Source organism: Dacryopinax primogenitus (genome assembly GCF_000292625.1).
Source record: "Dacryopinax primogenitus strain DJM-731 SS1 chromosome Unknown DACRYscaffold_15, whole genome shotgun sequence".
In the NCBI taxonomy this organism is placed as follows: domain Eukaryota; kingdom Fungi; phylum Basidiomycota; class Dacrymycetes; order Dacrymycetales; family Dacrymycetaceae; genus Dacryopinax; species Dacryopinax primogenitus.
In genome coordinates, this window is record NW_024467212.1 from 895,152 (window position 1) to 922,637 (window position 27,486).

General features: G+C 53.7%; 9 protein-coding genes across 9 annotated transcripts; 5 read left to right on the plus strand and 4 right to left on the minus strand.

Annotated features, from left to right (window-relative positions):
- Positions 1-471: 471 nt before the first annotated feature.
- Positions 472-2,711, plus strand: DACRYDRAFT_82208 (MFS general substrate transporter; the record flags this gene model as incomplete). The annotated part of the gene is made up of 4 exons (XM_040776557.1): positions 472-1,209; positions 1,260-1,502; positions 1,551-2,361; positions 2,405-2,711. The coding sequence occupies exons 1-4, from the start codon at positions 903-905 to the stop codon at positions 2,709-2,711; spliced, it is 1,668 nt and encodes a 555-aa protein (XP_040626655.1). The 5' UTR covers positions 472-902.
- A 1,083-nt stretch (positions 2,712-3,794) lies between these two features.
- DACRYDRAFT_117925 (MFS general substrate transporter) lies at positions 3,795-6,034 on the plus strand (the record flags this gene model as incomplete). The annotated part of the gene is made up of 5 exons (XM_040770493.1): positions 3,795-4,471; positions 4,530-4,772; positions 4,829-5,286; positions 5,337-5,674; positions 5,737-6,034. The coding sequence occupies exons 1-5, from the start codon at positions 4,156-4,158 to the stop codon at positions 6,032-6,034; spliced, it is 1,653 nt and encodes a 550-aa protein (XP_040626656.1). The 5' UTR covers positions 3,795-4,155.
- Positions 6,035-8,376: 2,342 nt separating this feature from the next.
- On the plus strand, positions 8,377-9,689 carry DACRYDRAFT_109863 (D-lactaldehyde dehydrogenase; the record flags this gene model as incomplete). Its single annotated transcript, XM_040768958.1, has 7 exons — positions 8,377-8,416; positions 8,467-8,715; positions 8,767-8,827; positions 8,877-8,958; positions 9,012-9,179; positions 9,230-9,253; positions 9,306-9,689. The coding sequence occupies 7 exons, from the start codon at positions 8,377-8,379 to the stop codon at positions 9,687-9,689; spliced, it is 1,008 nt and encodes a 335-aa protein (XP_040626657.1).
- A 1,325-nt stretch (positions 9,690-11,014) lies between these two features.
- Positions 11,015-12,162, minus strand: DACRYDRAFT_23768 (uncharacterized protein; the record flags this gene model as incomplete). The annotated part of the gene is made up of 1 exon (XM_040773381.1): positions 11,015-12,162. A coding segment is annotated over one exon (816 nt), but the record flags the coding sequence as incomplete, so codon positions are not given.
- A 706-nt stretch (positions 12,163-12,868) lies between these two features.
- Positions 12,869-13,371, plus strand: DACRYDRAFT_23769 (FMT C-terminal domain-like protein; the record flags this gene model as incomplete). The annotated part of the gene is made up of 1 exon (XM_040773382.1): positions 12,869-13,371. A coding segment is annotated over exon 1 (263 nt), but the record flags the coding sequence as incomplete, so codon positions are not given.
- Positions 13,372-13,461: 90 nt separating this feature from the next.
- On the minus strand, positions 13,462-20,122 carry DACRYDRAFT_23770 (uncharacterized protein). Its single transcript, XM_040773383.1, has 7 exons — positions 19,410-20,122; positions 19,289-19,360; positions 18,070-19,239; positions 15,313-18,018; positions 14,111-15,260; positions 13,893-14,062; positions 13,462-13,841 (listed from the first exon to the last, which is right to left on the minus strand). Exons 1-6 carry the CDS (start codon positions 20,086-20,088, stop codon positions 13,975-13,977), a joined length of 5,865 nt encoding a protein of 1,954 aa, XP_040626660.1. The 5' UTR covers positions 20,089-20,122; the 3' UTR covers positions 13,462-13,841; positions 13,893-13,974.
- Positions 20,123-21,511: 1,389 nt separating this feature from the next.
- Positions 21,512-22,630, minus strand: DACRYDRAFT_117929 (uncharacterized protein; the record flags this gene model as incomplete). The annotated part of the gene is made up of 3 exons (XM_040770494.1): positions 21,512-21,726; positions 21,777-22,096; positions 22,145-22,630. The coding sequence occupies 3 exons, from the start codon at positions 22,628-22,630 to the stop codon at positions 21,663-21,665; spliced, it is 870 nt and encodes a 289-aa protein (XP_040626661.1). The 3' UTR covers positions 21,512-21,662.
- Positions 22,631-23,196: 566 nt separating this feature from the next.
- On the minus strand, positions 23,197-24,199 carry DACRYDRAFT_23772 (glucose-6-phosphate 1-epimerase). The gene is made up of 2 exons (XM_040773384.1): positions 23,549-24,199; positions 23,197-23,499 (listed from the first exon to the last, which is right to left on the minus strand). Exons 1-2 carry the CDS (start codon positions 24,191-24,193, stop codon positions 23,254-23,256), a joined length of 891 nt encoding a protein of 296 aa, XP_040626662.1. The 5' UTR covers positions 24,194-24,199; the 3' UTR covers positions 23,197-23,253.
- A 271-nt stretch (positions 24,200-24,470) lies between these two features.
- DACRYDRAFT_23773 (uncharacterized protein) lies at positions 24,471-26,805 on the plus strand. Its single transcript, XM_040773385.1, has 2 exons — positions 24,471-24,927; positions 25,013-26,805. Exon 2 carries the CDS (start codon positions 25,521-25,523, stop codon positions 25,974-25,976), a length of 456 nt encoding a protein of 151 aa, XP_040626663.1. The 5' UTR covers positions 24,471-24,927; positions 25,013-25,520; the 3' UTR covers positions 25,977-26,805.
- The last annotated feature ends 681 nt before the right edge of the window (positions 26,806-27,486 follow it).

The following is a 27,486-nucleotide window of genomic DNA, read 5'->3' on the forward strand; positions in this document are numbered from 1 at the left end:
ATTATTATTATTATTATTATTATTATTATTATTATTATTATTATTATTATTATTATTATTATTATTATTATTATTATTATTATTATTATTATTATTATTATTATTATTATTATTATTATTATTATTATTATTATTATTATTATTATTATTATTATTATTATTATTATTATTATTATTATTATTATTATTATTATTATTATTATTATTATTATTATTATTATTATTATTATTATTATTATTATTATTATTATTTTATTATTATTTTATTATTACAATCATGCTATCGAGTACAAGGCAATATCCAACAAATTTCTATCACTGAAAATCCAATTCTCTTTGTACAACCCTGGCGAGGCCTTCGGGGGGCCACATGATTTCTGCTTATCTACTCCGCTCGGCAGCCGTCTTACACCCGCTCTAAAGGCGCATGTCGCTTCAAGCCATCCAAGCGCCCGTCTCTGCTGTCCACTAGCGTTCACCGTGCTTCTCCTCGGACCATCTTCTGCTCCAATATTAATACCTCACGAACAAAGGCCGAATCTGCGAACTGGTGAATGACCGGTGGTATGATGTCTCGGCCTCGTCGGCACACGTTGTCCGATGCCTTTTCGCATAAGAGTGGAGAATGACCCGATAAGAACATATCCCTCTTGTCTCTTGCCTTTCTCGTCTATGCTGACAGCACACAGTTGAGCTGCGTTAGCAACCATCACGCTAGGAAATAGAAGGACGTCAGGGAAGGCTCTAAGGCCGCTGCTTCCCCCGCATGTCTGGTCGAGTCTTAAGGCCTGAGCACTCGGAACACGTTCCCCGTTCTTCCCCACTGCCCCACTCGTCCACACCCCGCTGTTCAGTCTTCCTGCTCACCAGTACCCCGCTCCTTCAACCATTGCAATAGCAAGATGACCGCCAGTGCACACTCCCACAGCGGGCCTACAACCCCCCTACTCTCCGAGACAGCACTCGGCCCCGAGTCGAGCACACCGACGCCCACTACCCTCCTCACTCGATGCTCCTCCCCCGTCCCCTCTCCACCCAAGAGCCGCACCCCCCTCCCCAAGTTCCAGCTCTTCATCCTCTGCATCGTCATGCTCGCCGAACCGGTAAACTACACCCAAATCTTTCCCTACGTCAACGACATGTGCATCCGTCTAGGCTACGCCAAATCCGAAAAGGAGGTTGGCTTCATCTCTGGATTGATCGATTCCCGTACGTCCTCTCCTGCTGGATGACCGGGCTCGCCTGCTTACCCAAGACAGTATTCGCCATCGTCCAGCTGTTCACCATCATCCACTGGGGCAGGCTCTCGGACTACATAGGCCGGAAACCGGTGCTCATCTCCGGCCTCTGCGGTGGAGCGTCCTGCACTCTGCTCTTTGGATTCTCCCACAGTCTGTGGCTGACCATCTTCGCTCGACTGCTGGGTGGTGCGTTGAGCGGGAATCTGGTCGTGTGCCAGAGTATTGTGAGTGAGATAACGGACGAGACGAACGAGGCGCAAGGTGTGCCCTCTTTTCCCTCGTCAACGGAATCCCACTAACTGTGAACAGCGTTCGCCCTCATCTCTCTTATGTGGGCAGTCGGAGTTATAGTCGGCACCTCCGTAGGGGGCACCTTCTCACGTCCTGCAGAACAGTTCCCAAGGATCTTCGACACCCCTTTCTGGCGTACGAACGCCTACCTCTTGCCTTGCCTCATCGCAGCCTGCATCAGCACCGTGGCGTGCCTCAGTGCCATCACCTTCTTGCGCGAGACTCATCCCCGCAAGCTTGCCGAACGCGCTGCCCGGCAGAAGCAGGTCCAGGCGGGGAAAGGCGTGCTTGGAACGGCCCTTTCTTATGGTACGATATCCGAGCACGAGCCTACCGAAGTCGGTCCTCTCCGTCCAACGATCTCCGAGCTAGAAGCGCAAGCCCACTCCCCTCCGACCAAGGACGCCCCTTTCTCCTACATCCAGATCCTGCGCTCTCCAGGCGTGGCAAAAGCCCTTGCAAGCAGCTTCCTGATGATGTTCATCAACCAAGCCTGGGACGTCGTCTTCATCCTCTGGGCATACACCTCCATCCGCCTAGGCGGGCTAAGCATGTCCCCCCTCGAGCTGGGGTACTGCCTCGCCTCCGCGGGCGCTGTAGGCGCCTGTATACAGATGCTCGTCTTCCCCCGCGTGCAGCGCGCGACTGGACTGGTGCTCTACCCCTGGCTACTGGGGGTTGTAGCACTGCAGTTCATAGGCGCGCCGGGACTGCATTGGTGGGTCAGCTTGTGGGGGGTCGACAGGCCAAGAGGGGAGTTAGTGCCCAGCACGTATGTGGGGGCGTTAATATTGTTATGGCTAGGCAGAGTAGCAGCTATGATTTTCCCGTACGTCCCTCTTCCCTTCCTAAACCTAACTCACACTTCCCAGACTGAACTTCATCGTCCTCAAACGTGTCGCTCCCTCCAAGTCCTCCGTCGCCTCTACCTACGGCTGCGCACAGGTGGTAAACGCCGGGGCTCGCGCCATCTCCCCCTGGTTCGTATCCTCCCTCTTTGCGATCTCGGTGCAGCATAACCTACTCGGAGGGGACCTGATGTGGGCGGTCATGTTGCTGCTTACTCTGGGGGCGGTAGGGTTTACGAGAGGGCTGCCCGGGTGGGTTACTGAGGCTGAGAGAGCGAGAGAGAAAAGGGAACTGGATGAGCCTGTGCCGGTACCTGCTGGGGAGGTGTAGAAGTTGGTTCATTTCTTGTATAACTATAGAAACATTGGGAATGAGTCGTTTGCAACAAAGAGTGTCGGAGCCGAAGCTTCCCCGGAAGGCGCTATGAAACCTTATTGTTTCCGTTCTTAGTTTCCATTGATGAAAACATCCGAAATGAACGGAATGCCAGCAATGGAAGCATTCCGTTGGAAATCCAGGTTTCCCCAGATGGCCACAACTTCTTCCTCTTACTGCACTATCATCTCCTCCTCAAAGGCTGCTGTATAGCCAACTGTCGATTTCTTCATCTTTTGAGGCTGTCACTTGCCCGACACATTCTTTACTCCCACACGCTCGTTCTCATCATCTCCAAGTTCCTCGTGAAACGCTACCGTCTTTCTTGGCGCCGAGGTTGACCCGACCCGTAACTGCGCCTGACCGATTCCCCCGACCCACTGCGGTGCTCACGATCCACAGTGTTGATCACTACCGTACTTCGCGACGATCGCCCTCCCGCATCCAACTGTCTCAGCTGCAAACCCGAGCCCCAAAGCCGAAGCACGATGAAGTTCACCGCTGTGATCGCCATCCTCGCCATTACGGCTTCTAGTGTCGCTCTGCCCGTCGGATACATGCGTAATTGGAGGGACAACGAAGTTCGCGCGGAATATCTCAACTACCCTGCGAACTGAAACCGTCAAAATGATGCTACAGAGGCGACCCTCAGACGGAAGATGAAGCGGTGTTCCTGTTTTCTATTCTGGGTTCTTGGGCAATCGGTTGTTTGTCGAGTTGTTGCGTTCTTGAATCGCGCATCCGCGTTTATACGCCGTTAGATACGGTATTTTGTCTTCCTTCTGTCTTTCCAGCAGAACTTCGCTCTTTTCCTCCTCCACCGTCCTTACTTGGTATTTACCTCAGTTTCCTACGTTCCTGTACTCATTAAGAAATTCAGAAACAACAAGTTGGAACAATGCTCCAGGTCATCTGAACGACCTTCTTTTCGCATTAGAACTTTGGGCGACCTTGCAACACACCAGCGCCTTCTATCGAATGCCAGGAACTTGCCAAGCCCGTGTTCCTCTGGTATTAATAAAAACGACACTGCCACCTGATCCTTATCTGGTCCATCTCCACCCCAGTCAGGGATTCCATAGGCGCCCATGCATGATTGGACGTCCTGCTTGTTATCGACGGCAATTGTGCAGCACAAGGCACATTACTCTCTATATCGAAATCTTACAAAACACCACCTGATGGAGCTATACCGGCGTCGGCCATCCAATCATGTGGGGCGGAGCTCTCTGGCTTGGTCCGGCCCTCCAGTCTGTCCTGCTTCTCTTGCGTGCTGTTACCGACTTCTGTGTTCCGTGCCGCCTTCTTCGCCCCTTTCTGAGTACAAGCATGCTCTCGTATAAAGGAGTAAAGGCAGGGTGTAGCTGTACGCCCTCCGGACAGTAATCCAACTGCAAAAATGGCCGCAGCGTCATCGGGAGCGACCACTCCCCTTCTCGCAGACATGGAAGACGATGAGCTCGAGCAAGATCTCCCCAAGCCTGTACCCCTTTCCGGCTCCCCCGATTCCATCAGCTCCATCAGCACGACGCCCCTCAAATCGCGCAGACCCACCCCTCTCCCAAAATTCCAGCTCCTCGTCCTGTGCATCATCATGCTCGCCGAGCCTGTCTCGTACACCCAGCTCTTCCCCTATGTGAATGACATGTGCTACAAGTTGGGCTGGGCGGCGAGCGAGAAGGAGGTAGGGCATATCAGTGGGTTGATTGATGGGTGTGCGTGCTCGCCTTTCCAGCCACACGGCTCCCAATGCAGCGCTCACACTGCCCGCAGTGTTCGCTATCGCCAACCTTCTCACGGTAATGCACTGGGGCCGGCTTTCCGACAGGATCGGTCGCCGCCCAGTACTGATCCTCGGCCTTGTTGGACTCGCTAGCTGCAATCTCGTATTTGGCCTATCGCAGAACTTGTGGGTGTGCGTCGCCGCGCGGCTGGCAATGGGTGCACTCTGCGGAAATGGGGTGGTCACGCAGAGTATCGTGAGCGAGCTTACGGACGAGACAAACGAGGCACAAGGTCCGTACTTCTCTTCCCTTTGCTACCAAAACACCGCTGACAAGCGCGCGGGATAGCATTCGCCTTCATGTCCCTAATGTGGGCAGTGGGATGCATCGTGGGTCCAACAATTGGAGGGACCTTCTCACGCCCTGCTGAACAGCTTCCCCACTGGTTCGACACGCCATTCTGGCAGGCTAACCCTTATCTCCTTCCATGCCTCATCAGCGCCGGTATCATGATCCTCTCCCTTGCCTCTGCAGCACTATTGCTGAAGGAGACACTCCCTGCTGCTATCCGCGCTAAGCGGGCTAATCAGACTGAGCAGGAGCGCGCAGAAGAAAGGCAGGAGGCGAATGAGCACTTGCACACATCGGAGCGTACGTATGGTGCGATGGACGAACAGTTCCCCCAGGAAGCTGTGGGGATCTTGCCCCGGAAGGAGGACAGGGTATGGACGACTTGGGAACTCGTCAACGCACCAGGGATGGTCAAGGCCATGGCGTGTACATTCTTGATGATGTTCGTAAACCAAGTGCGTCTCCTTCCGTCTGATGACGATATCTCCTTACCCATGCGCACCAGGCCTGGGATATCGTCTTCATCCTCTACTCGTACACCAATATTTCCTTGGGCGGTCTATCCCTCTCCAATATCCAGATTGGTTATTGCCTCTCCTTTGCCGGCTCTGTAGGCGCTTGCATCCAAATATTTATCTTTCCCCGTATCCAGCGCCGCTTTGGAATGCGAATGTACCCCGTCGTGCTTGCTGTGCTGCTGTTTATGTTCCCAGCCGCGCCGGTGCTAAGTAACGTCGTGCGGGGGATCATGGGTGAGCAGGACCGAGGAGACGCGGGCGCCTTAGCGGTTGTGGGCGGCTGTGGACTAGCTTTTATGGGAAGGGTTGCGGCGATGGTTTTCCCGTGGGTTAAACTCTCCTTTTCCTCCCTCCTCTTTCCCCACTCAACTTACTCCATTCCGGCAGGCTGACCTACATCCTGTGCAAACGTATCACCCCCGCCCCCTCCGCCCTCGCATCTACTGCTGCGCTCGGCGCAACCGTTGCTGCGGGTGCGCGTGCGATTGCCCCCTGGTTCGTATCCTCTTTGTTCGCATGGTCTGTCGACCTACACTTGCTGGGAGGATACTTGATCTGGGTGCTCATGACGCTGATAGTCTTGTGGTGTGTGTGGTATGCGAGGGACCTGGACACGGCTTTGGCAGACGCAGAGAGGGTCAAGGCAGAGAGGTTAGGCAACGTGGACGCGATCTGCGGTCCATGATGACGGAAGAGGGATGTACAAAGCTAGCTTAGTCATGCCAGGAGAAAGGAAAGGAGGCGCTAGAAGCCGCGAGTCTTTGTGCGTGGGAAAATCGGGCCAAACAGATGCGATGATAGGCATTCTGACTACAACAATCTGTACACAAGAAAGCGTGCAGGAAAGACCGGAAAGATCCATTTTATCCAACACTGCCTCTTCTTTGACATGCCGCCGGCTGCGCGCATCCATCCACTAGTACTCTAGTGTCACAACATGGCCGTTGACAACCCCGATGGAGCGTGAGCATCGTGCCCCGTTTATGGACAGTACATCTTGATGATGGCCATATTCAACTTCCCATTATCTGAGTTCGCCTCAGTAGCGTTCATCCGAATCGCACCTGGGAATCTCGATTGTCTTCCAGAAAGATCTTATGCAAATCGAGCCGAATGGTCAAGATGAGCTGATTCCATAACATTGACATGTTAGGAGATGTTGGGATCTGCCGGTTTCTTGTTGATGTTTTACAAGCATCGTTGATGACACCTTCAAACATGTTGATATACTGCTCGACATGGCTCGACTGTCGTCCGTTTAGTCAGCTTCGCTGGCGTGGGTGAGCTGAACATGGATGCCCGGCAAGGCTGTGGCAGAAAATTATTTCGTAATATCTTCCTCGTTTGATGGGGAGTCGTGAGGCCATATATCCACGAGATCGGTCGCCAGTTGGACAGCAGGTTTCAGATAGAATGGTCACTTCTACCTGGATACGCTTGCAATCTTTCGGACTGGACCAAAAGTGTATTGCTGCGTTATGACCACAGGGAGGTACATCGCTCTCCTGCTGATGTGGGGTGCATTGGGAAGACCCCAGGGCGAATCTACAGGTCCTGGTGGTATTGATTCTGTTATTGTCGTCTCAGATCTGACACTCCCCCTACAGATAGGGAGGCTCACTTTGGGCGTGTTACGTTCCTAGTTTGAATCCGTGGCGTGTTTAAATGATGAGAGAACAGATGTCGCAACTGTAACGGTCATGGTGATCCGTGAGACACTCACGATGGGCAACCGCTTTGTCGACCGCGGGTGTTCTTTATCCCTACTGTCTCCATACCGCATGCGATCTTAATTATCTGGAGCAGGAGCAAATATAAACGAATCGAGAAAGTTTCAGAAAGTTGTGGAGACGACGGAAGAAGACAAGATGCGGCGGTGCTGACCAAGGTAATGACAAGTTGAATTGATCGAGGCCGACCCTCCACTCCGAACCGTTCCATCCACGTCTGACAAGAATTCGACTCGCCTCGGCCGGTCTATCCAGTGGAAGCTGTCGCTATGGGTCTCCCCCAGGGCAGAATACAGTACGGGCCGGGCTGTACATGGCACCGGCTCACATCTCAGCTTCCCAAGGGGCTATGCACTTGCAGGTGTTGGTTGCTGGCTGCCGTTGCACCAGTACGAGAAGCCCTTCCCCGATTTCCGCCTTTAAGCATGCCCGGAATCCCCTATCGGACGCCAATCGAGGCTGATCGGAGGTACTGGCGCCGTTAGCCGCCGGAGGTCCCTGTCAAGAAGCGGCATGAAGACGAGGTCTCTTCTTTAAATGGACGTTGCGACGACGCAGTGCACGGCCCTAGGCTAGTTGTGTAACGGTTCTTTGTCAAGATGGCTGTCCTGTAGCATTACATCAGCCATCGCCCCGGTATATGGCGGACGAACTAGTATTACTACCAGGGTCGAATACCGTCCGAAAGAGGCAGAACCCCTCTTACCAGCGCTTAGCGGTCGTGCCTTAGCCGTTTCGACGAGATGCAACTGTGGCTCCAGTCAGCAAGCACATTCTGTCTCCCATTTCTCTCCAGCTTCCGTCATCGGTCATTCCGGCCCCAGCTCCTTTGGCCAAGTGAATTCGCTTATGCGAGCTGAACAATTTAGTCAGAGCCTGAGTGGCCGTGACGAGATCGGGCACGACTTGACCTTCAGGAAGGATCTGACAGGCATATTTAGCGTCTTTTCGATGGCCAAATATCGAAACTTTTGATTTTCAAGCGAAGTTCCGCGATTTGATCTTCCAACTCTCGTTCCACCCTCTTGATTTCTGCTTGCTCCACCTCCACGAAGCTCTCTTCCTCTGTTCCTGCTCCCTTTGGGACCTCATCCTCGTTGCCTTGAGGCTTCTTTATTCTGCGCTTTGGCAAAGGCTGTGAGCGGCGACTTAGGTCATGATCATACTCCACTTGGTCCCTCGACTTCTTCGATAAGCATTGAGATCCCAAGCATAAAAGGCGCATCCAACAGTTCTCGTGCATCCTCCTCGGAGCCCACCACTCAAGCTTTAGCATTGCGAGTAGTACAGTCACAATATGCCCGTCATCCCTGCCTCAGGCAGAGTTCTTGTTACGGGTATGCCTCTTTGTCTCGCTTGTCTCATCGCATTCACCCAAAACCATCAGGAGCAACTGGTTTTCTGGGTTCGTGGACAGTACAGGATCTGCTTCGGCAGGGATACTGGGTTCGAGGCGCCGTGCGTTCGCGAGAGAAAGGAGAGCTGCTTGCGCGCTTCTTGACACCGTTCGGCAACCGATTCCAATATGTCGTTGTTCCCGACATGAAGAAGCAAGGTGCCTTTGATGAGGCCGTCAGAGATATTGACGGCGTTGTGCACACGGCGGCGGTAGTCGACTTTAGAGGGACTTATGAAGGTAAAGGGATTTCATGATCTGTTGTGAACTAGATCCTGACCGTTTGAGAAGGAGTTTTCATAACCACGATCGAGGGCGTCATGAGCCTGTTTCATAGTATACGTCGTTGCGGGTATGTATCCTTTTCTTGCTCTTGCTGTCCCGGCTCATTGAAAGTCTAGGACGCATGTTCGTCGTGTAGTGTTGACATCGTCCTTCGATGCTGTCCTGGAACCTCATCCACTAGGATATAACTATAATGAGGTGAGTTTCACGTGACATTTTCCCTTTGTTTACAATATATTCATAATTTTCAGCTGGACTGGAACAACCATTCACTGGGCCTGGTAGAGCAATACAGGGAGAGAGCCGCATCACATCACATCTACTTTGCAGCTAAGACGGTCTCTGAACGTGTTGCGTGGGATTTCATGAGGAACAACGCGCCTCTTTCATGGGATCTCGTATCCCTTACTCCTCCTTTTGTGGGTAAATTCATCTCCATCCGGGGCCATTGTGTAGCTGACAATGTTAGATGTTTGGTCCAATGCTTTTGAACGTCAGTGCTACCATACATGTCCTTGCGGTTATGTCGACTCACTATTACGTAGACGATCAACTATACATCAAACTTTCTCTATTCCCAGATTCTCAAAGATTGGCCTACCAATCAGGTCGGCCAGTTCGTAGGATTCTGGATCGACGTCCGCGATGTTGCGATGGCGCACGTTCTCGCCCTGCAGAAGGACAAGGCGGGTGGGGAAAGGATCTTGATCGCTGCCGGTCCCTTCGCATGGCAAGACGTCTACGACTCATTACAGACCGTTGAAAGCTCGTTTCAGATGCCTCGTGGGAGCCCTGGCGTCAAGAGAGGTTTGGTAAACGCCGCGGACACAACCAAAGCTGCGCGCATTCTTGGTCTCAAGTATCGGGGCCTCGGCGAGGCTGCTCGCGATACCATAATCAGCTGCAGAGTCCGCCGAACATGTGTGTAGCTTGCATGTCACTGCTCTCAAAAGTACTGTAGCTGGGCTGTAGAATATATCGAGCTCAATCTTGATATTGACAACCAGAACTTTTGTAGAAAGGTTTAGCCAATGCTCTTAATGTTATGTATGCCAAACTCGATACTGCTTCGAAACCGTCCATCTTGGGACTGAGAAGACCTTTGCAAATGTTCTCTGCCATTGGAATGATAACTTTTAAACGGATGATTCCAGCAGGTTGCGCAGTACCTTGCACGATGAGCGCGAGTCACAGATCGATCGATCAGATAGAGGAGGCCTCACTGGCCTCCTCAGTCCTCTTCCCCGTTTTATTAGATAATTTTCATATTCATAGACTGATGTAAAGTGTATCGCATTTGTTGTGCACGTGGGTTTTTGAAAGCGACGTACATTCATCAAGGTCCCTCATTCTGACAGGGATATCAGTATTTTGGCTGGGCCACTCTCGGTCGAGCCTCTCCATATACGAAGTCCCCACAGGCCTCATGTACACCTTTGGAAACCTGATTGAACACCAAACGCGTTTCTTTTCTTTGGAATCGAAAGTGATGTAATTACTCCTTCTCAAATAACAACCCTTTCAGTCTTCGGCTTGGGATTCTATTTTCAGATCCAATATCTCTTTACCCACTTGGGCAATATAATCCCAGACATTGTTAGCCATTGCGACATATATGTACCGCTTCTGCTCCCCATGTATGATCCGGGTGGTTTCGCCGCGGGGGGACCTGCGCAGGCACGGAAATGCATATGCTGCCTCGGCAGATAAGCGAGAAGGTTTGCATTTGTATTAAAATATTAGACTTCCAAACAGCTCCTGCAAAACCAGAAGAATAGATCCTCAAACCTCAAATGGGATAGGTATACCAAACGAATACAGTCGGACCCGCAACTAAGCATGGGCTCGGGGGACACTATAAGCCATGCTTAAGGACGGGCCATGCTTAACCATGGCTGCGTCGGAGCCGAAATATTTACCCGGGCCAATCATTAAGCCCAAATATTTGCTTCCGCTTGAGTTTAAAGGACAAATAGGAGCCGCCCAGGAAGGATTTCCACCAAAATTGGAGTCCGTGGAGCCCAAACTGTTAAGCATATATATGGGAAACTAGTTCCCCTGAGCTATGCATTATGTTTAAGCCAAGGTACGCTTAATGGCCCATATCATTTCCTGACTCCCACGTCGGTGGACCTGCAAAGCTATGCCTACAGAGGGGCTATGCCTAATATGGTGTATGTGTAATCGCGGGTCCGACTGTATAGACAACTGGGTCGTGTCTGTCCGCAAATGAATGTATAGACAAACGTTGTTGTAAGGGATACGCAAGGGATCGTCGGCCGTCACTCCGTTGTCCAGGCTGCAAGTGTGTCGCGGGAACCATAGGTGTGGGCCATTAATTGCAGCGCTGAGTATTCGCGTGACCCTCCGGCGAAGGGCCGACGTTCAGTCAAGCCGTTTAGGCTTGGTCTTGCTCTTCTTGCTCCTCTTCAAGGGCGTCTCAACCCCGCTGCCCGCATCGCTCTCCACAGCACTAGCCTTGATCGCTTTCGCCTCCACATTGCCCTTGTTCAGCTCCTTCTCTGCTTCCTCCTTCTCCAGCTTATCTAGGTCCCGCCTCATCTCCCTGAGCCCCTTTTCGCGCCAGATCCACGCGGCGGCCATCACTGGCCCTGGACCAAACGCCGGGATACCCTGGACGAAAGCGATCGTCGTCGGGCCTTCTAGCCCTTTTCCAAGTTCGATACTCAGCCAGAGCGCGGCGACGAGACATGAACCGAACATGAGCGCGTTGTCCCATTTGAGCATGTGCCACGCTGCGGCGTTGGTCGACGATCCGGGTGGAAGGTTGAAGATGCTCGGAAGGAACATGGATTGCAGCTCTCCGATAAAGTTGACGGAACTGATGATACTGTAGACGACGCGTAGGTGGGAGGCGAGTCCCAGGAGACCGCAGATGCCGTAGGTGACCTGAGTGGCCCAGTACCCGTCGAGCGTCGCGCCTTTGCGAGTCACGAGCCTGCGTAGAGTAGAATAGAAGACCTTGATAATTGATATGTAGATCGGGAAGGCTTGCCACACGGCGGCGATGAGCGAGTCCGGACGGAGGGCGAGGTACAACGACGGTGCTACGTACCCCAGCAAAAGGCCGAGCAGCGCTCCTTCAGCATCTGCGCGGGCGATCTGGCCTTGCCGGATACGCTTGGGCTCGTCGGCAGTGAGGATGATAGCAAGCATCTGGAGGGGGATGATTATCCCCCCTCCTAGGGTTTGGTAGGCGATCCCCCAGAGCCAGGGCGCTGCTAGCCAGAGACTGCGGTTCCCTCTGCTTGCTTCTAGCCATCCTGCTGCTGCGGGAACGGCGAGAGAGCCAAGACATTCATAGACCGTTCTCCAGGCTGCGGTGTTAGGTTCGAGGGCGGTGAGGAAGAATTCCGAGAGGATGCAGAGGAAGCCGCTGACGGGCTCGGGGAGATAGGGAAGGGTGTAGAGCGAGAGGCGGGAGGCTGGGGGTGTGGCACACGCTTGGATGAGGCTGTCGCCGCCGTTGTTGGTGGTCATGTGTACGCGGATGAAGAAGACACCGGCGAGGGAGGCGGCGACGTAGACCGGTGTGAGGAAGGGCTTGTATTCGGACGACATTGCGAGAGCTGGTGAACTGGTGTCCTATTGCAGATCTGTCGGTTGGGTATGTCCACGTCGTCAGAGATAGGTTGCTTGTCGTCTCAGTTGATGGGGGTCGTGCTGCACACGACCTTTTCAAGTTGGGAGATGGCGTGGAAGGGGGCTGAGACGACGTCAACGCGTCCACGAACGTTCTCTACACCGGTGCGGATGTCCGCCACCGGCCCGTTCTCTCACCCAGGGAAAACAAACGTAAGAACTTGTTTGTAATTTTTTCGATTTTTTTTACGTGATGATGTTGGCCTGAGTATTTGTGGTATGATGATTTCCATTTCAGTCATTATCAGTCACGTGTCAATATTATCAGCGAAGAATATGAAAGAATGCAGTGCATCTCCATTATTCTTTAAAGTTCTTTCCATAACTTCTCCAGAACACATGACCAGGCAGAATTTCTCTTCTCTCCAACGCTGAGGTTGACAACCCGTGTGGGCGCTAAATTTCGCCTGGTGACTGTTAATGTAGCCTACCGTTGCCCCTTCCTGTTCAACCACCATGGAGCCCCTCCTGGTCCAGCCCGCTCCCCTCCCAGCCCGTGCACTGCTCAACTGCATCCTGCACCGGCATCTCCCCTCCGGCGCTCACCTCTCAGCCCGCATCGTCGAAACAGAGTACTACCACCAGTCCGACCCAGCTGCGCACTGTTACCCTGGCACGCGCACGCCCAGGAACAGCGTGATGTTCGGTCCTCCGGGGCGGGCGTATGTGTATCGGAGCTATGGGATACACTGGTGTTTGAACTGTGTTGTCGCGCCTGATGGGGAGGGGGGAGGGGTGCTCATTAGGGCTGTGGAGCCGGTCGAGGGAGTGGAAGAGATGACCAAGCTTAGGAACAAGGGGCAGAAGAAGGAGATTGAGAGGCACAAGCTTGGCAGTGGGCCTGGGAATGTTGCTCAGGCTCTTGGGGTGGACCTGGGGTTTGGGGGGATGAACCTGTTGGATCAAGGGGAGTTGTGGCTCGAGCAAGGGACGGAGTTGGCAGATGAGCAAGTGGGCGTCAGCCCAAGGATTGGGATTACGCGAGCTCTCGACCACCCATGGAGGTTCTTTATCAAGGACAACCCCTCTGTCAGTGGTCCGAAAGTCGTCCAGGTCAAGAAAGTAGTGAAGGTGAAGAAGGTTCGCACCGTCACCAGCATACGGGCGCCTAAACGACCGCTGGAGGACCCGGAGGGCACACCGGTGTCGGACGAGAGCTTTGGTAGTGCAGCGGCATCAGAACAGCCTCGACGATCTGTGCGTTTGGCAAGCAGGTTCTTCGCGATGGATACATGAGCAGCAGGAGAAAGGATGGAAGGTGTTACAATACGATTACATACCTAGCAAATTTGTTAGCGTTCGAGGAATAACTCTGTACCATGTTTCCCGCCCTTCGTAGAAACGTTTTCAAACTGGACAAGTTCGACCTTCTTAACGCACCCATTCTTGTCGACACACAGAATGGGAGAGGCGTTTCCCTAGCAAAAGAGTAAACAACTTGCTATTCCGGAGCAACATAGTGTTCGTACAGACGAGACACAAAAACAGAATGGTGTAACAAGCGTAAATATGCAACAGGGAGTGGAAAAGGACAGATAGTGTTCATGAAAATCAATTGCGTAGGAGGATCGGGGCCGCGGCACGGCTACCAGGCCGGCCTTTTGGCTTGGGTCGAGAAACACGCAATGAATCGGTCGGGCTGTGAGATGGTAAGCATCGAGATCCTGCATTAGCGGCAATGGCATACCTGAGAAGCATGCCCACCGTCTCGTTCTCCCTTGCTGTAGAGGTTGTTGTAGGCTTTCCTCGTCGAGGCTTCAACGTGGTCTCCTCTGTGAAGATGGTCATCTTGGAGTCATTTGCCTCCAGCTTGGCTGCTTGCTCCATCACGAAGCCCTTGCGAACTGCTGCCAGGGAGGCCTTCTGGCCAGGTACGTTCTCTGACCGGCGTGCCGGACCCAACGCGTGACGCCGTTCGGTGCTCTTCACACGAGGTCGTTGTACAATCGCCGTTCGTATGGGACCCATCTGCTCGTCGTCCAGCACAGATGGCCGTACTGGTCTTGCATCCTCGAGGGAGAAGATCTTCATATCCGCTAATGGCAGAGCGGTCGACGCGGCCTGCTTGGGCAGGAGTGGCAATGGCGGCAACGGCTCTCGAGGGGGTCTGCTCTCCTCTCTCGAAGCCGGCTTGCCTGATGTCGTCGCGGGAAGTGCTGGCACATCAGGTACTTCCGATGTCTTCCATTCTGGTAAGGGATATGGCGAGGGCTTTGAGTTAGTCCTAGAGCGAGTCCGGGAGCGAACCCGGGGACGTGCGGGGAGGTCATCCCGTGGCTTGAACTTGTTCTGGGACATGGCTAAGAAGTTCAAAATAGCTTCACGAGTAGTAGGAAGCTCCGAACGATCGTCTTCCACCTCCTCTGGCTCCACGATACCCGGGAAGAGCACTTGACTCTGACGCAGTTCCTGCGCGAAGCTATGTTTCTTCTCCAGGCCCTCGCGACGGGTTCTGTTCACATTGTTCATAACATCCATGTCAGACTCCACGGACGCTCGACGCGAACGGTCGCTTGGACTTGGTTGTGCCGTTGAGCTCTCCTCAGTGATCGTGTCGATCACATGCCCGCTGTATTGGCGATGTCCCTGGCCATGAGGTCGTGCACGTCCGGGAGCAGCCACAGGTGTGCTGTTCCTCACGTTTGGAGCAGACGCGTTGCCGAGTGTGGCATGCAGCTTAGGAAGGTCTGTGCTTGAAGTAGACCCCGCCTCGCTGGACGTGTATGAAGGCGTATCGGGGACAGACCCAACACCAAGCATTACACGCGGACTCGGCTCTACGCCAGCCTTCTTCCTGGCTGAAGGTGGTGCTGGTTTGACTATCTTTGGCGCATGGGCTAAAAGTGTGGTTCAGTGTGACGTTGTCTAACAAGAAAGACCTTGATTCACCAATTTGATCACTTAACCCGGAAGCGCTCAAAGCCACTTTCTCCATTTGTTCACCAGATCGCCAGGCATCGAACACGTTTGACACCTTTGATTCGCTGAAGCGCACAGTCCGTGTAGAGTCTGATGGTTTCTCCTTGATATCAGACTCCTCAGCGACCCTTCTGCCCTCGTCTGTTGCCTTGAGCTGCCTGTTCAAAGCGGCGTGTACACTCGGCGAGCTCAGCATACTTGATCGATGGGTCCAAGCAACATCACCGTTGAGCATGGTCATCATTGTGTCATCAGGTCCTGGTGCAAAGCCAGAGTCTTGACTCATTGCAGAAATCGGCCGAGGTTTGCGGATGTGGCCGTGGAACAACCCAGGGACGGATGACATGTCTGAAGTGCTTTCCCTCGAGAACAAGGAGTCAGAAAGCGAAGCACGCTTTGAGTCCGTGGGGAACGATGAGTCGTCGTCATCGGAGAATCGTTCATCGTCAGTCTCCATTCCAGCCCTTGAATGCCACTCAGAATCAGACGATGGACGACTGCTGAAGTCTGCTTCACTTCCACCTGGGGATGTGACGATAGACTCCAAAACTGTGCCGGTATTCGCGGATTGGAACATCTTGTCGTCTGCAATACCAGGACGACCCCGTCTTTGGATGGACATGGGACTCATATCCGAACCTTCACTGAAAATGCTATCTCTTGAAACGTCCCGACTGTTGCTAGCGGAAGCCACGATGCCTCCAACGCTTCCGTATGTTTGATAGGCTTGCGCGACAGACTGGCTATCAGCCGACTCGCCCCGGTTCCGCATGAGAGAGTTCCGCTTATTGTTGTTAAGGAAAGCGGGGGGCGGTCCAGGGATGGAATCCCGGTTGGTATTAGGACGATACGAGAAGGGGATACCCGGTCGGCTTGGCGCATGATACGACCATGTTGACGCAACGCTGTCGTTTGACTGCCTATTGAAACGGCGTCTGAGCTGATCCTCATCCATGGATGCCATGGCCTCTGCTGTCAGAGGACAAATGCTGCTGTCGATCGAAACAAGACGGGCGCGTTCAGAGGTAGTGTAGCCCATCGGATTGGCAGCACCAGGGTTGATAATCGCTCCGTATGAGGAAATGGACGGGATACTTTGTTGGGTATCACTCTCTGAAGGTGGACTGACTGCAGACGACGCATAAGAATTGAACGAGGCATAAGAGTCGCGATTGGGCTGGCTTTGAGGGAATGCCACTCCTTCATGTTGACCAGCTTGCTCGTCGCTGTCGTCGCTGACACCCAAGGACAACCTTTCCAAGGCCGGTTCGGTGATGTTCAGCAGCGCGGAATTTCCTGGCACACGTTCATTGTACATCGAAGGCAAGGACGAGAATGAGTCAACGGGAACGCGACCCTTGCGAATTTGAGTTTCTGTTTCATCACCGCTTACCGCCATGGGCGCGGGTGCTGGACTGTCCACTTGTGCAGATGTCTTGTCAATCTTCAGCACCGACGACAAGTACTCTTGATCTCCGAACATTTCTTGTGATAGACCGGCAACATACTTGACGAAGCTCTTCCGGTTCCGGGAGGACGGACCAGCCAATTGGTTGTATGTCTCGGTGAAGTCGAGGCTGTCTTCCGTGCCAGATGACATACGGGAGGCAGGGGACTGTTCTAATGGCGAGTCGCCGAAGGATTCCCGTGTTGGCGTAGACAATGTCGTATCCGGTTCTGAGGAAAACTCTGCATCCTTCGAAGGCATTCGACCAGGCATTAAAAGGGAAAAACTGTGCTCCGCCTCTGGAGTCGGTGGAAGCGGTATATCCGGGGGTGGTGACTGCGCCCGGCGAGCAACACCCTCCAGCGCCTCGAAGATTGCCCTTCCTAGCGCGCTGCGCTGTACTTCATGTTCGGATTCCGTTGATTTGGCAAGGGATTCCTGTGCGGAAACATAGACAGACGGGGATGACGGCGAAAGACTCGCGTCCTGTGCCATATACGCGAGGTAGTTGCCGCGGATGAACTCCAGGGAGGAAGGCGTGAGCGAGATCGATGCTACGTTCTCGTTGCCAGACAGTGCTTGCACCCTCTGATTGACCGGAACATTCGAACCGAGTTCGGGCTTTGCCGGCGTTGCGAAAAGGCTACCGATTGTTCCTTCCCCAGATAAGGTGAGGGTGGAATCGATCCCCACCCGCTCTGGAGAATTCAGCTTCGAGGAAACAGCAGCTTTGGCAAAGTCGATCGTCTGCAGGTCGGCGCTCAGCCTGATATCAGACTCTTCACGAGCCGGAGTAGGTTCAGGGGTGATGTCCCTCAGGTCGGCTGATGGAGCTGAACTGAGAGCTGCGGGAAAGAGATCCATCCACTCCTCGCGTGCGGCAGCAGACAGCGTCTTGTTCTGCTTGCCCCTGAGGTTCGATAAGCTGGGCATACGCTCTGCTACAGTGAAAGGAGAGTCCTCCAAGTCCGGAGTGGGTAAAGACAACACAGCAGCGTCATCCTCAATGGTTCGGGACTGGACCTTTGGCGTCGCTTGAAGGCTTGCTGCGTCCGGGTTGGTACAAGTGCGAGTAATGGCGGAGCGGACAAACAGGCTCGCGCCCGTGTCGAGAGGAGGACGTTGTCCCGGCCTGGCAGGAGAACATTCCGGTGTGACACCAATCGTAAGATTCAGTCTTGAGATGAGATCTGACAGGTCCGAGTTAGCAGCTGCAATAGCAGATATATCTGTAGATATGTGAGTGTTTCCCACACTTGTGGATGCGGCTCGAATCGTACCACTCGGTTCATCCTTCATGAAATCCATCATCACACCGTCACTCATCGGACGCTGGCTCTTCCGAGGCGTGCGCTGTGTATCCCGCTGAGGGACAAGCCGGACCGTGCGTCCCACCGTCGCCTGCCTTTCTTCAGCCTCGTCCTTCTTCGCAGCCACAGGTTCTTTCTTCGGAGTAGGGTCAAGCAGATCCGGCAAGTAGGTCGCGTTAGCAATCTGCGTAATCGGACTCATGGGACGCAGGACGCGCAGACCCTCGAACGGTTCGCTAGATTCAGGAAGCACGTACGGGATGGGAAGGGGGATGACTTCCTTCCCGTCGTCCATGCACTCGAAACTCGGTCGCTCAACTTCGACCCAGCTATCCCGATCCGGCTTCGTAGATGACACGGACCTCTCAGCCCTGTGCTTCTTGATCCCGTCGAACAGGCCCTGGAGACCAGGACGGCGCATCTTAGATCCAGTCCTGGCGACATTGGCTCCTTCCTGGGTGGCTGCCTGGAGCTCTGAGGTGGGAGGTGTCGGATAGTCTCGGCGAAGCAGATGCGGCGGAAGGGAGGTGACGTCCCGTGAAGAGACAGAATCGAAGGTTCCTGTGGAGCTTCGTGGCTTCCGAACCTTCTCCGTGTCAGAGTGGTTTGACGCCCTGCTAATCGAACGCAAGTGGAATATGCTCGCAGCGCCCCGGATGGTGCTGTCTGCAACATCCTTGACCGAGCGGACAGTTCCGATCAACGGACCAGGACCGGCTGCTGGTGCGTCTTCCGACCGTCTCGCGTTTGCGTTGAGCGGCTTGACAGGGCTGTTATCTGCGCTTGGACGGCCGGCTTCAAAGGACGAGCCGGAGGAAGTCGATCCCCCACGGTCACGACCCTTGTCCTCCCTCTGCTTCTGGCGGAACGTAGCGATGCTGCGGATACTACGCATGAAACGCGGTCCGTGTTTGTCTCCCTTGTCATCCTGGTCTTGAGGGACGAGACCGGGATAGCCCACATCAGGGGTCAGGGTTGTCATGTTCGTGAGTGGTGCTAAGAAGCCAGGTACAGGCGAAGTAGACCGAGGTATATGGTCGAGGACCATACCAATAGACTCGGGCCCAATAATTTGATCGTCTGGAAATGGGGAAGTCGCGCGAGAAACAGAACGACCAGAGAATAGCGAAGGTGTAGGAGCTAATGGATGCGATCAGCAGGTGAGATACTTGGTTATACACAGACTCACAGCGAGCACGCTCGGTCTCCATACTACGCCGACTCTCTCCACTTCGTCTTCCAATAGACGATGTGGCAGGGGCTGCACAGGCATGTTTAAGCAAGTTCAGGAAGGGGATAGGCGAACATACCACGTTCTTTATCCACGCTCTTCCTTCCGAGCGTCCTGGACCACAGTGACCTTTCTCTCTCTTTGACCTCGGTCACGGTGATGTCTTCAGCCGACTCCTTCCCAGCGTCCTTGTTAGGTCCCCATACGTTGAACAGCGAATCCAACCCCAGCCGGGAACGGGATTTCTTCCTTTCGAGACCGTCGGGGTTCTTGCTGCGAATCGAAGAGGCATCTCTTATCGTGCTGTGTTGACCAGTACTCCTAACACTTGACTGGCTAGTGATACTCTGCGCGCTAGCTGTTGTTGCCGAGCTAGCGGTGGTAGAGGAAGTCGCAACACTCGACGTTGTCTTCGCACTGGTGGCTGAACGGTTGGACCTGAAGCTGAGAAGGGTCGCCTTAGAGTCGACGCGTGTCCGCTCCTGGGCTTGGACAGCGCCAAGAGGAGACCGAACCGACGCGTTTCGCGACATTCCGCGTGGCTGGGAGACGCGCTCCGGTAACGGTGGAGAGGGATCGGTGAGGACGCGAAACCCAGAGAGAGTGGTCATGACCGCTTTCTTGGGTTCCTTGTCTTTCTTCTTCAAGGTCGCACCACCCCGTCGTCCCTCCTCAGGCTCGGCCCATGGAGCAACGCGTGTTCGATCCATCCTCTGCGCCAGCTGCCGCTCGACCTGGTCTCGCGCCAACCGTTCCATTATCGCCTCTGGCGGAACATGTCGTACGGGTTCTTGAATACGGACGCTCTTGACGCTTTTGGGTCTAATGCTGGCTGTGTCGGAGGTTATTGATGGTTTAGCAGAGTGACCAGGCGGTGTGGGAGCGGTGACACGGAGAGAAGGAATGAGGATGGGAACGGGGGATGCTGTTGCAGTCGGAATACGGGACGGTGGATATGCCATTGATGTGGATGAGGATGGAGGCAACGCGTTGCAAGTGTGTTGTCGATACAGCTGTTGAGAGATGATGGTAGATGTTGGGGAGTCGTATGCACAGATTGAAAGAGATTGAAAGATGAGAACGGACTGAAAGTGTTGTTTCCGGGCGTTTTGGGTCGTATATGCGTTTAGTGATGTGATTTTCTGAGTTTATTGATCCTTATTGATCGTCGTTCGGATGTGCGTCGTGTCCTCTTGTCGATCGTGTCGTTGCTGGCGTTACTGCTGGATGTATGCGGGTTGTTGTGAGGCCTAATGATGGTGGATGTCAGCATGATCGACCTCATTGTAGTTGAAGCAGGCAACAGCACATGCAAGACAAACAATTGCTGAAGGAGGAGGGATGTACTCACGAAAGAGGGTGTCGAAGTCGATAGGTATATGCGCCTAAATGAGTGAGGCGGTTGTCAGCAAACTCCAGTCAAGCTAAGCAAGCGCAACGCGGAGGAGGTGGAAGCGGGAGGCAAAGGTTGAGAGAGAGAGACTTGGCGCTCACCTTGTTCCTAGAACAAGTCGACTATGGCCTTCCCTTCCTCTGCTGGACGCGCTCGTTCTGTCTGTTGTTGTCAGCGCGTCCTTGAGGAAGAAGAAGAAGGGGAGGACATACAAAGGGGGTATCGAGGGGACGTCGTTAGCTGTGCCGTGTGGTTCAACTCTACCATGCGCATGCACGCGGGGGCGATGACGGCGCGTCAGGGAGCGAACGCGCTAGGCGGGAGGGGACGCGTCCAGGTCACGGGGGAGGGGTGAGGGCGATGTGTATGCGCGGGAACAGGGCAGAATAAACGCCTGGTGATGTTTTGAAGAGCCAAGATGCGTGGGAAGAAAAGTGGACTTTGGGAAAAGAGCGGTGATTGGCTGTGAGATCACCGGGGGAACGGGACAAACCAAACCCCGGTGCAGATCGCGTCACCACGTGCAGTCACATGTTGCCTCGTGTTTGCGTGTGGGTGACATTATAAAGGTGTGAGAGGACTGTACCAGATTATAACACCATCATGTCTCCCAGGTTTCTGGAGAGCATAGATTATGAACTGGACTGATTTAGGGACTACAATCACAATTGCAAAAGCATTGGAATGTGTCGGGTAGCTTTCGCATGACAAGCTGATAAGGGCTTGGTGACATGCCCCAATATATTGGGGCATGTCGCCAAGCCTGACCGACAGTCTCGGCTCTACACATCGTCTCGTGTCATAGGGCAGGTCTACAGAGGAATCGCCCTGAATCTTCGTACACTCCTCGAAAAATATAACAATCCATACATAGCAGCGTTTAGTTCCCACGGCCCGGGAAAATACGCAAAAGGGGATAACAGCAACGCTGGAAGCCAATCAATCCCAGTCCAAGTCATCATCATTCTCCTGCTTCCCCGATAGCGTGGGTAATATACCGTGTCTGGCTGTCATCAGCATCTCAGCCAGAGCAATAACCAGATATGTGCGCACTTCATCAACAGCTGTTCCACTCCACCCGCATCCTTCGCATCCCAATCCACCCTGATCCAGTTCTGCTTCAGGTCGCCAGCCTTATATACCAGCATAGTCGGTAACATGTCCAGATCCACCTCGTCTTCCTCTTCCTCGTATTCCCATTCTTCGTCTTCTACCAGGTCGTCCAGCCTGGCAGTACGGTCTTGGGATGATCCACCAGAGAGGAGGGATGCGAACCCCAGAGCAGCGGCTCGTGACCGCAGGAACTTGGTATAAGGGTAAGAGCGTGCGAGAAGAGCGAGGGTGGTATCAAGGGAATGACACGCTTCCACAGACTGTCTCCGTATAAGAACCTCGCTATACTCCAAATCTAGGAACCTCACCGAGTCATAAATGTGCACAACGACCCAAGCGTCCCTCTCCTCGACAGCATCAACAAACCCCTCCACGCCCACCTCTCTCAAATGTCCAAACCTCTTCCTCCCCTCCCCACCCTTCTCCGCCTCCCCACCCCCGCCAATCCGCACCAGCTTCCTCCCTCCAGCACGAAACTCCTCCTCTTCCCTCCAGCTGAGCGCTCCCCTGCCTTTCTCCTCCCACTCCTTCTGCTTCTCGCGCGCCTCCAAACTCTTCCGCCCTCGCTCGATCATACTCGCTTCCCTCGCATCACGTATCACCCCCTTAACACCCGTGCGTCCAGGCACACCCTGCCCTACCTGGACAGACGACGCATTTGGGTTGGGCGGCAGAGCCGGTGATGGGGAACGGGATGAGGCCGGGGAGAGAGTAGAGGGTGTGCGGGGAGGAGAGCGAGGACCCGAGTCCCCGAATATGTCACCGGTGAGGATGAGCTGCTCGAAGCGGTCCATCTGGCTGCTCTGGTGTGAAGGAAGGGAGGGAAGGGGTGGAGTAAGGACTCGGATTTGCCGCAGGGTCCCGTCATTACGGGATTGTCACGTGATATCTTCACTCCACGACAATATGATCGAAGAAGACGCTTCAGACGTCTCCCCTTCCCGTGCTGGTACCAGGTCGCTGCAGCAGATGGCTGAAAAGAAAATTGAGGCACTACAGCTGATGTTTGGTCTCGTTCTTCTCGTCCTTCCTATTCGTTGGTCGATATATAAGCTGACAAACAGATACCAGAGAGTAGACGATTTGAGGCAACGGTCCCGCGTTCTACTGAGTCAACAGCGGCGGAGGATCACTCGTGTGTAGTCGAAGTAGCCTATCATGAATAGGATCATGATCGAGAAACAAAGCGAGCGGAAGCTTGTTCGCAGGGTAAGGTGCAGGGTATCACGATGACCTGTTTTGGACACAGTCGGGCCGAGCCCAAGCAACTGTCCTTTGGGAGGAAGGACGCGCCAACTCCCACGTTGAGGGGTCCTCCAGGTTATGACATCAAAACCTTGGATTCATTCATTCCTTTCTTAGCATGTTCAGTTCACATCCGGCATCGTACAATCTCATGTCCGCCCTCATCCCCTAGTCAAAGCACAGTTAGCACCTGCTGGCCCCACCACTCCTCTCCCTGTTTCAGCTCTACAAACTGCTTGACATACCCCGGTTCGACACAGACATAATGCGCCCACCCGTTGGGCTCCATATCCGCCATGCTGGAACCTGTTTCCTGCGGGTTCCAGACGGTCACGTCCGGCAGGTTGTGCGTTTTGATCGAGATGTGCACTGAGCGGGGGAAGGAGAGGGTGTAGTTCCCTCCGGCGGCTTCGTACACCTGCCAACGGTAAGCATAGCGAGCAGGACAAAAGAGGGGGAGAACGCACCCTGTCCGTGTACTCCCGCACATCGACAATCTCACGCGTCTCCACATCCTCCACCATATTGCGTACTTTGTCCCTGTACGTGACCCCCTTAAGCGGCTGAACCTGGGCGATACTCGACTCCCCCTTGAAGTAATTATGCAGCAACGCCTGGAAAGCCAACGGTGCTGAGCCGGTATTGTGTACTCTCAAGCTCGTAGTCAGCTGGTGCTCAGCGAGGGTGACGGTGTACACCAGCTTGAACGGGTGCGGGAAGAGCTTGTCCGTCTGATCGCTGTTCTCCAGGATGAACCGCCCGCTCACGCCCTCCCTCGCATCCAGCACCGTCTCCTCGTACTTCCAGACACTAGAGCGCGCAAACCCATGTTGCTTTAACGCCTTGTTTTCCTCCCTGCTCGGCTGACCGAAGATAGGCCAGCAGATGGGGATCCCGCCACGGACAGGCTTGGACCCGTCTAGACTGGCGAGGGAGGAGACGAAGAACCTCTCTACCAGGGCAGGTCCTTCGGCAGTGACGGGGACCGCGCTGGTGCCTGAGATGGAGGGCGAGATCCAGGAGATGACTGTCGCGCCATACAAGAGGATTGTAGTACTGGCGCCTGCAGGATGGTGCAGTACGACACGGTCAGATTGGATGTCAACGGGCATGTTAATGTAGATGGTGGTTGAAGAGAGATGAATAACAATACGCTGTCAGTGACAGGGGGATGACAATGGTCACCGTTGTGATCCTGTTCGGTTCATCGTCGGGTGATCCGTTCATGAATGAGGTCATGACACGTGCGCCAAGAGGGGCTGTACACGGAGGCACGTTGTTCAGGGCGACTGGCCCGTGCACCCTGGAATAGGGTCCGTGCGCGTCGATTTTCGTATAAAGACCCTTCCCTCCCGCCCCCTTCTTGTTTCCGCACCACTCTGGCCTTTTGGCTTAGATCAAGTGTAGTATCTGTTCTTATTAGTTTAACCACTAATATGGTCGCACCGCGATCATTCTGGTTATCTTATTTTTGCCGCCCCGTCGTTCATCCTCTGGCATGCCATGGTGAACGACAAGATGACCTTCCTATTGCACTGACCGGGTTGGGTCGTCAGGGGATTATACCTCTACTCTTTACCGCTCTTGGGTACCCTGCTTTCAGCAGAACCTGATCCGGTAATGCGATGAGCGATCTTTCTTGTTTCGAAATATCTATGCATTGACAAACCAGACTTTGTACATTCTCCATGCATGTGTGTGTCAATATTCCATGGGTTCGTAACGCTCATAGCTCGGGATTGTCACCCTGACCAACGTGCCTCGGTGTACAGACCCTCTAGGCGCACGCATGGTTTGTATGCACTATGTCGCTCGCACCGACTTTTCCTTGATATCTTCGTATACCGTGAGTTTTGCATTACCTCTTGCCTTTGAACTTTTCAATTCATAGATCCGCGCACGTCTCGGTATTCCGACCTACCTTATTCCAGTTTCCCACAGCACCGCTGTTTCCCACAATGACCCTCAAGAGGCCAGCCATGGCCAGATCCGACAGACAGATAGTGAGCACCATCGCCCCTCTCATACCTACAAGAACGGCCAAAACGCCAAATATCGCCACACTAAGGCGTACAAACACTGTCGCAAGTTACCTCAACAGTGCAGTCTGCAACACACGCGTTGGCTCACCAACACTCCTCACAAACCGCTCGTTTCCCGCCCATACCGCAAGTGCATACCCAGTCCCAACAATCCAAAACCCATACGCGGCCATCGCGCACGGTTCTCTTCCTTCACCCAAGTCCGCCTCCAGTACGAGAGGTGCGCCACGACTTGCGTGAGGGGGAAGGAGGTGAGTAATGATGGTTGCAGGATGAGGGAGAGGGCGACGAGGAAACAGAGGAGGGAGGAGAGGATGATGTTGGTCTTGGCTGCTAGTGGGAGGGGCATGATGTGCCGTCTGCTTTGGACTGGGCAGTAAGAACGGTGCTGTGTGTTATGTACTTCCAGTCTGTAATCAAGTACTGCATAGATGTCTCACTGAGTTGGGTTGGTGAAACACGGATTGATGATTCGCCCAATTCATTTCGACGACGCATTGACTTTTCAGCATTGACAAGTGGTGCCGTTTTGATTTTCAAACAAACGTGGTCGCCAGCAGTCGAAGATCGTCGAAGATCTGTACCTTTGACAGGGCTCGTCAATCCTTCTTCGCCGCGGATCAACGGATCAAGCTACGCCATGCCATGCCCAGGACGGTCCGCTCCAACTTCAACGACGACTGCATCGTACATGTTCTCGGCCTGTGCAAACCCTACCGAGAATGTCATTGTGGAAGATCCCAGCTTTCGAACGTACTGGTCTGCTCCGGAGGACTACATCGGTTTGCACAGGGGCATTCGACGAAGCTGCCAAATCGTCAAGGAGGTTGAGGTTGTCGTCTACGTACGCTAACCATTCCGAACGGTAACGGGATCGACGAAGGTGAGCCTCGAGCCTATCGTCATCGTGGAATCATGCTAACGCTCGGCACAGAGCTCTCTCCCAGATCTGAGCGCGCCGAGTGCATTTCGAAGCCTTTCCAGACGCACAACCGTCCGTGTCGTTTGGTTTCTTCTCAGCAGCAGAGGGTGTGGAACGACAGCTCCACCAGGCTGGTGGAGGAGAACACCTGGTGCTGGGTACCTCATCGCTGCCAAGACGACCCTCGACCAACTTGAACTCAAGAGCCCACGCTCTCGAACAACACCTCCACTAGACTGCAGGAGAACTCCGAGGCACTGCCGAGAACTACGAGCTTCTTCGCGGCCAAGACTGACGAAGAAGGCTCGGCCTGCAACTCCTATAGCGCGGCAATACGCATTTTAAGTGGGATCTCGACAATCTTGCCCCTCCTTCTGTATGTGCGATCCGCGGCTGATCTTCGTTTATACTCTTGACGATCTTGATTAGCTCTTTGACCATATCTTCCGGGACAGCCTGAATTCCCGATCTCCTTGCTGTAAGGAACGGTTTCGTTGAGAAAGCGGATTATCTCGCGAGTGACCATGCCTGGTTTCGGATTGACGTGCGGATGTCACCAGAGCGCCGTGACTAGTCTGAAGACCCACCAAGCCGGTGGAGGAGCTTCGTCACTGCAGGTGGGTACTTTCATAGGAGAAAAAGAGAAGCACACTCATCAGCTGAATAGGCGTCTTCAAGTGCCAAGGCCTTCGCGACCACTGAGCCAAGCACAACGTCCCTGACGTCTTTACAGACGCGTCCCGAGAGATGACGAGTACGGCATTCCGGACGTCACGAAGTCCGCCAATGTCCTCGGGGTGACCTCTGCATGACGTGCCCCGATTGGAGACGGTCGTTTGATAGCGTTGGCTCGGATTGGTCTCAAACCTCCTAGGAGCAGATGTAGTGGAGGAGGGCTTGCCCGCGGCACTCCTCTCTGGTTGCGTAGGTATTCATAGCTCCCCATTAATGCTTGATAATGAGAGCCTTATTTCGTACATGTTCTATTCGGTTTCATGAGAGATGAGCGGCGGTACCGGATACCAAGTGATGGCGCAATCCTTCAGCTTGTTCGGAGGGCAGTAAGATCAGCCCCTGCTTGCAGAGCATCGTTCATCCCAATTGGCCGAGCTAAGATTGGCTTTGAGAGATCGGGAACCTAGACCAGGAATGGACCAATTTCCGGTGTTCGATAATTGATCTGCTCATGCTGGAGAGCTTCTGTCGGTCGAGACCCGGTCTGGGTTTGGAAGGTGGACGCTGTGCTGTCGGCCTCGAGTGTTCGAGGAGGGATATGGATGGCGAGGAATCTGGGTTCGGTTGACAAAGCCTAGTTTGAATGCACTAATATGCATTATTGGATGAACCTTGCGCATTGAAATGTATAGGGATCGCGGCACGCGTGCGCTAGACGTCGACAGAGGGAGAAGGAAGTTCGGGAAGTGGCTAGATGTTTAGAAGG

What these genes read in the sequence shown, in the direction of transcription:
- DACRYDRAFT_23772 (XM_040773384.1), bottom strand. Translation starts at nt 24,193, where the DNA reads ATGCCCGTTGACATCCAATCTGACCGTGTCGTACTGCACCATCCTGCA. An exon ending in TGCGGGAGTACACGGACAGG is followed by an intron (nt 23,500 to 23,548) that starts GTGCGTTCTCCC and finishes TACCGTTGGCAG; the next exon opens with GTGTACGAAGCCGCCGGAGG.
- DACRYDRAFT_23770 (XM_040773383.1), bottom strand. Translation starts at nt 20,088, where the DNA reads ATGGAACGGTTGGCGCGAGACCAGGTCGAGCGGCAGCTGGCGCAGAGG. An exon ending in GGAGACCGAGCGTGCTCGCT is followed by an intron (nt 19,240 to 19,288) that starts GTGAGTCTGTGT and finishes CGCATCCATTAG; the next exon opens with CTCCTACACCTTCGCTATTC. An exon ending in CGGGTTAAGTGATCAAATTG is followed by an intron (nt 15,261 to 15,312) that starts GTGAATCAAGGT and finishes CCACACTTTTAG; the next exon opens with CCCATGCGCCAAAGATAGTC.
- DACRYDRAFT_23773 (XM_040773385.1), top strand. Translation starts at nt 25,521, where the DNA reads ATGTACTTCCAGTCTGTAATCAAGTACTGCATAGATGTCTCACTGAGT.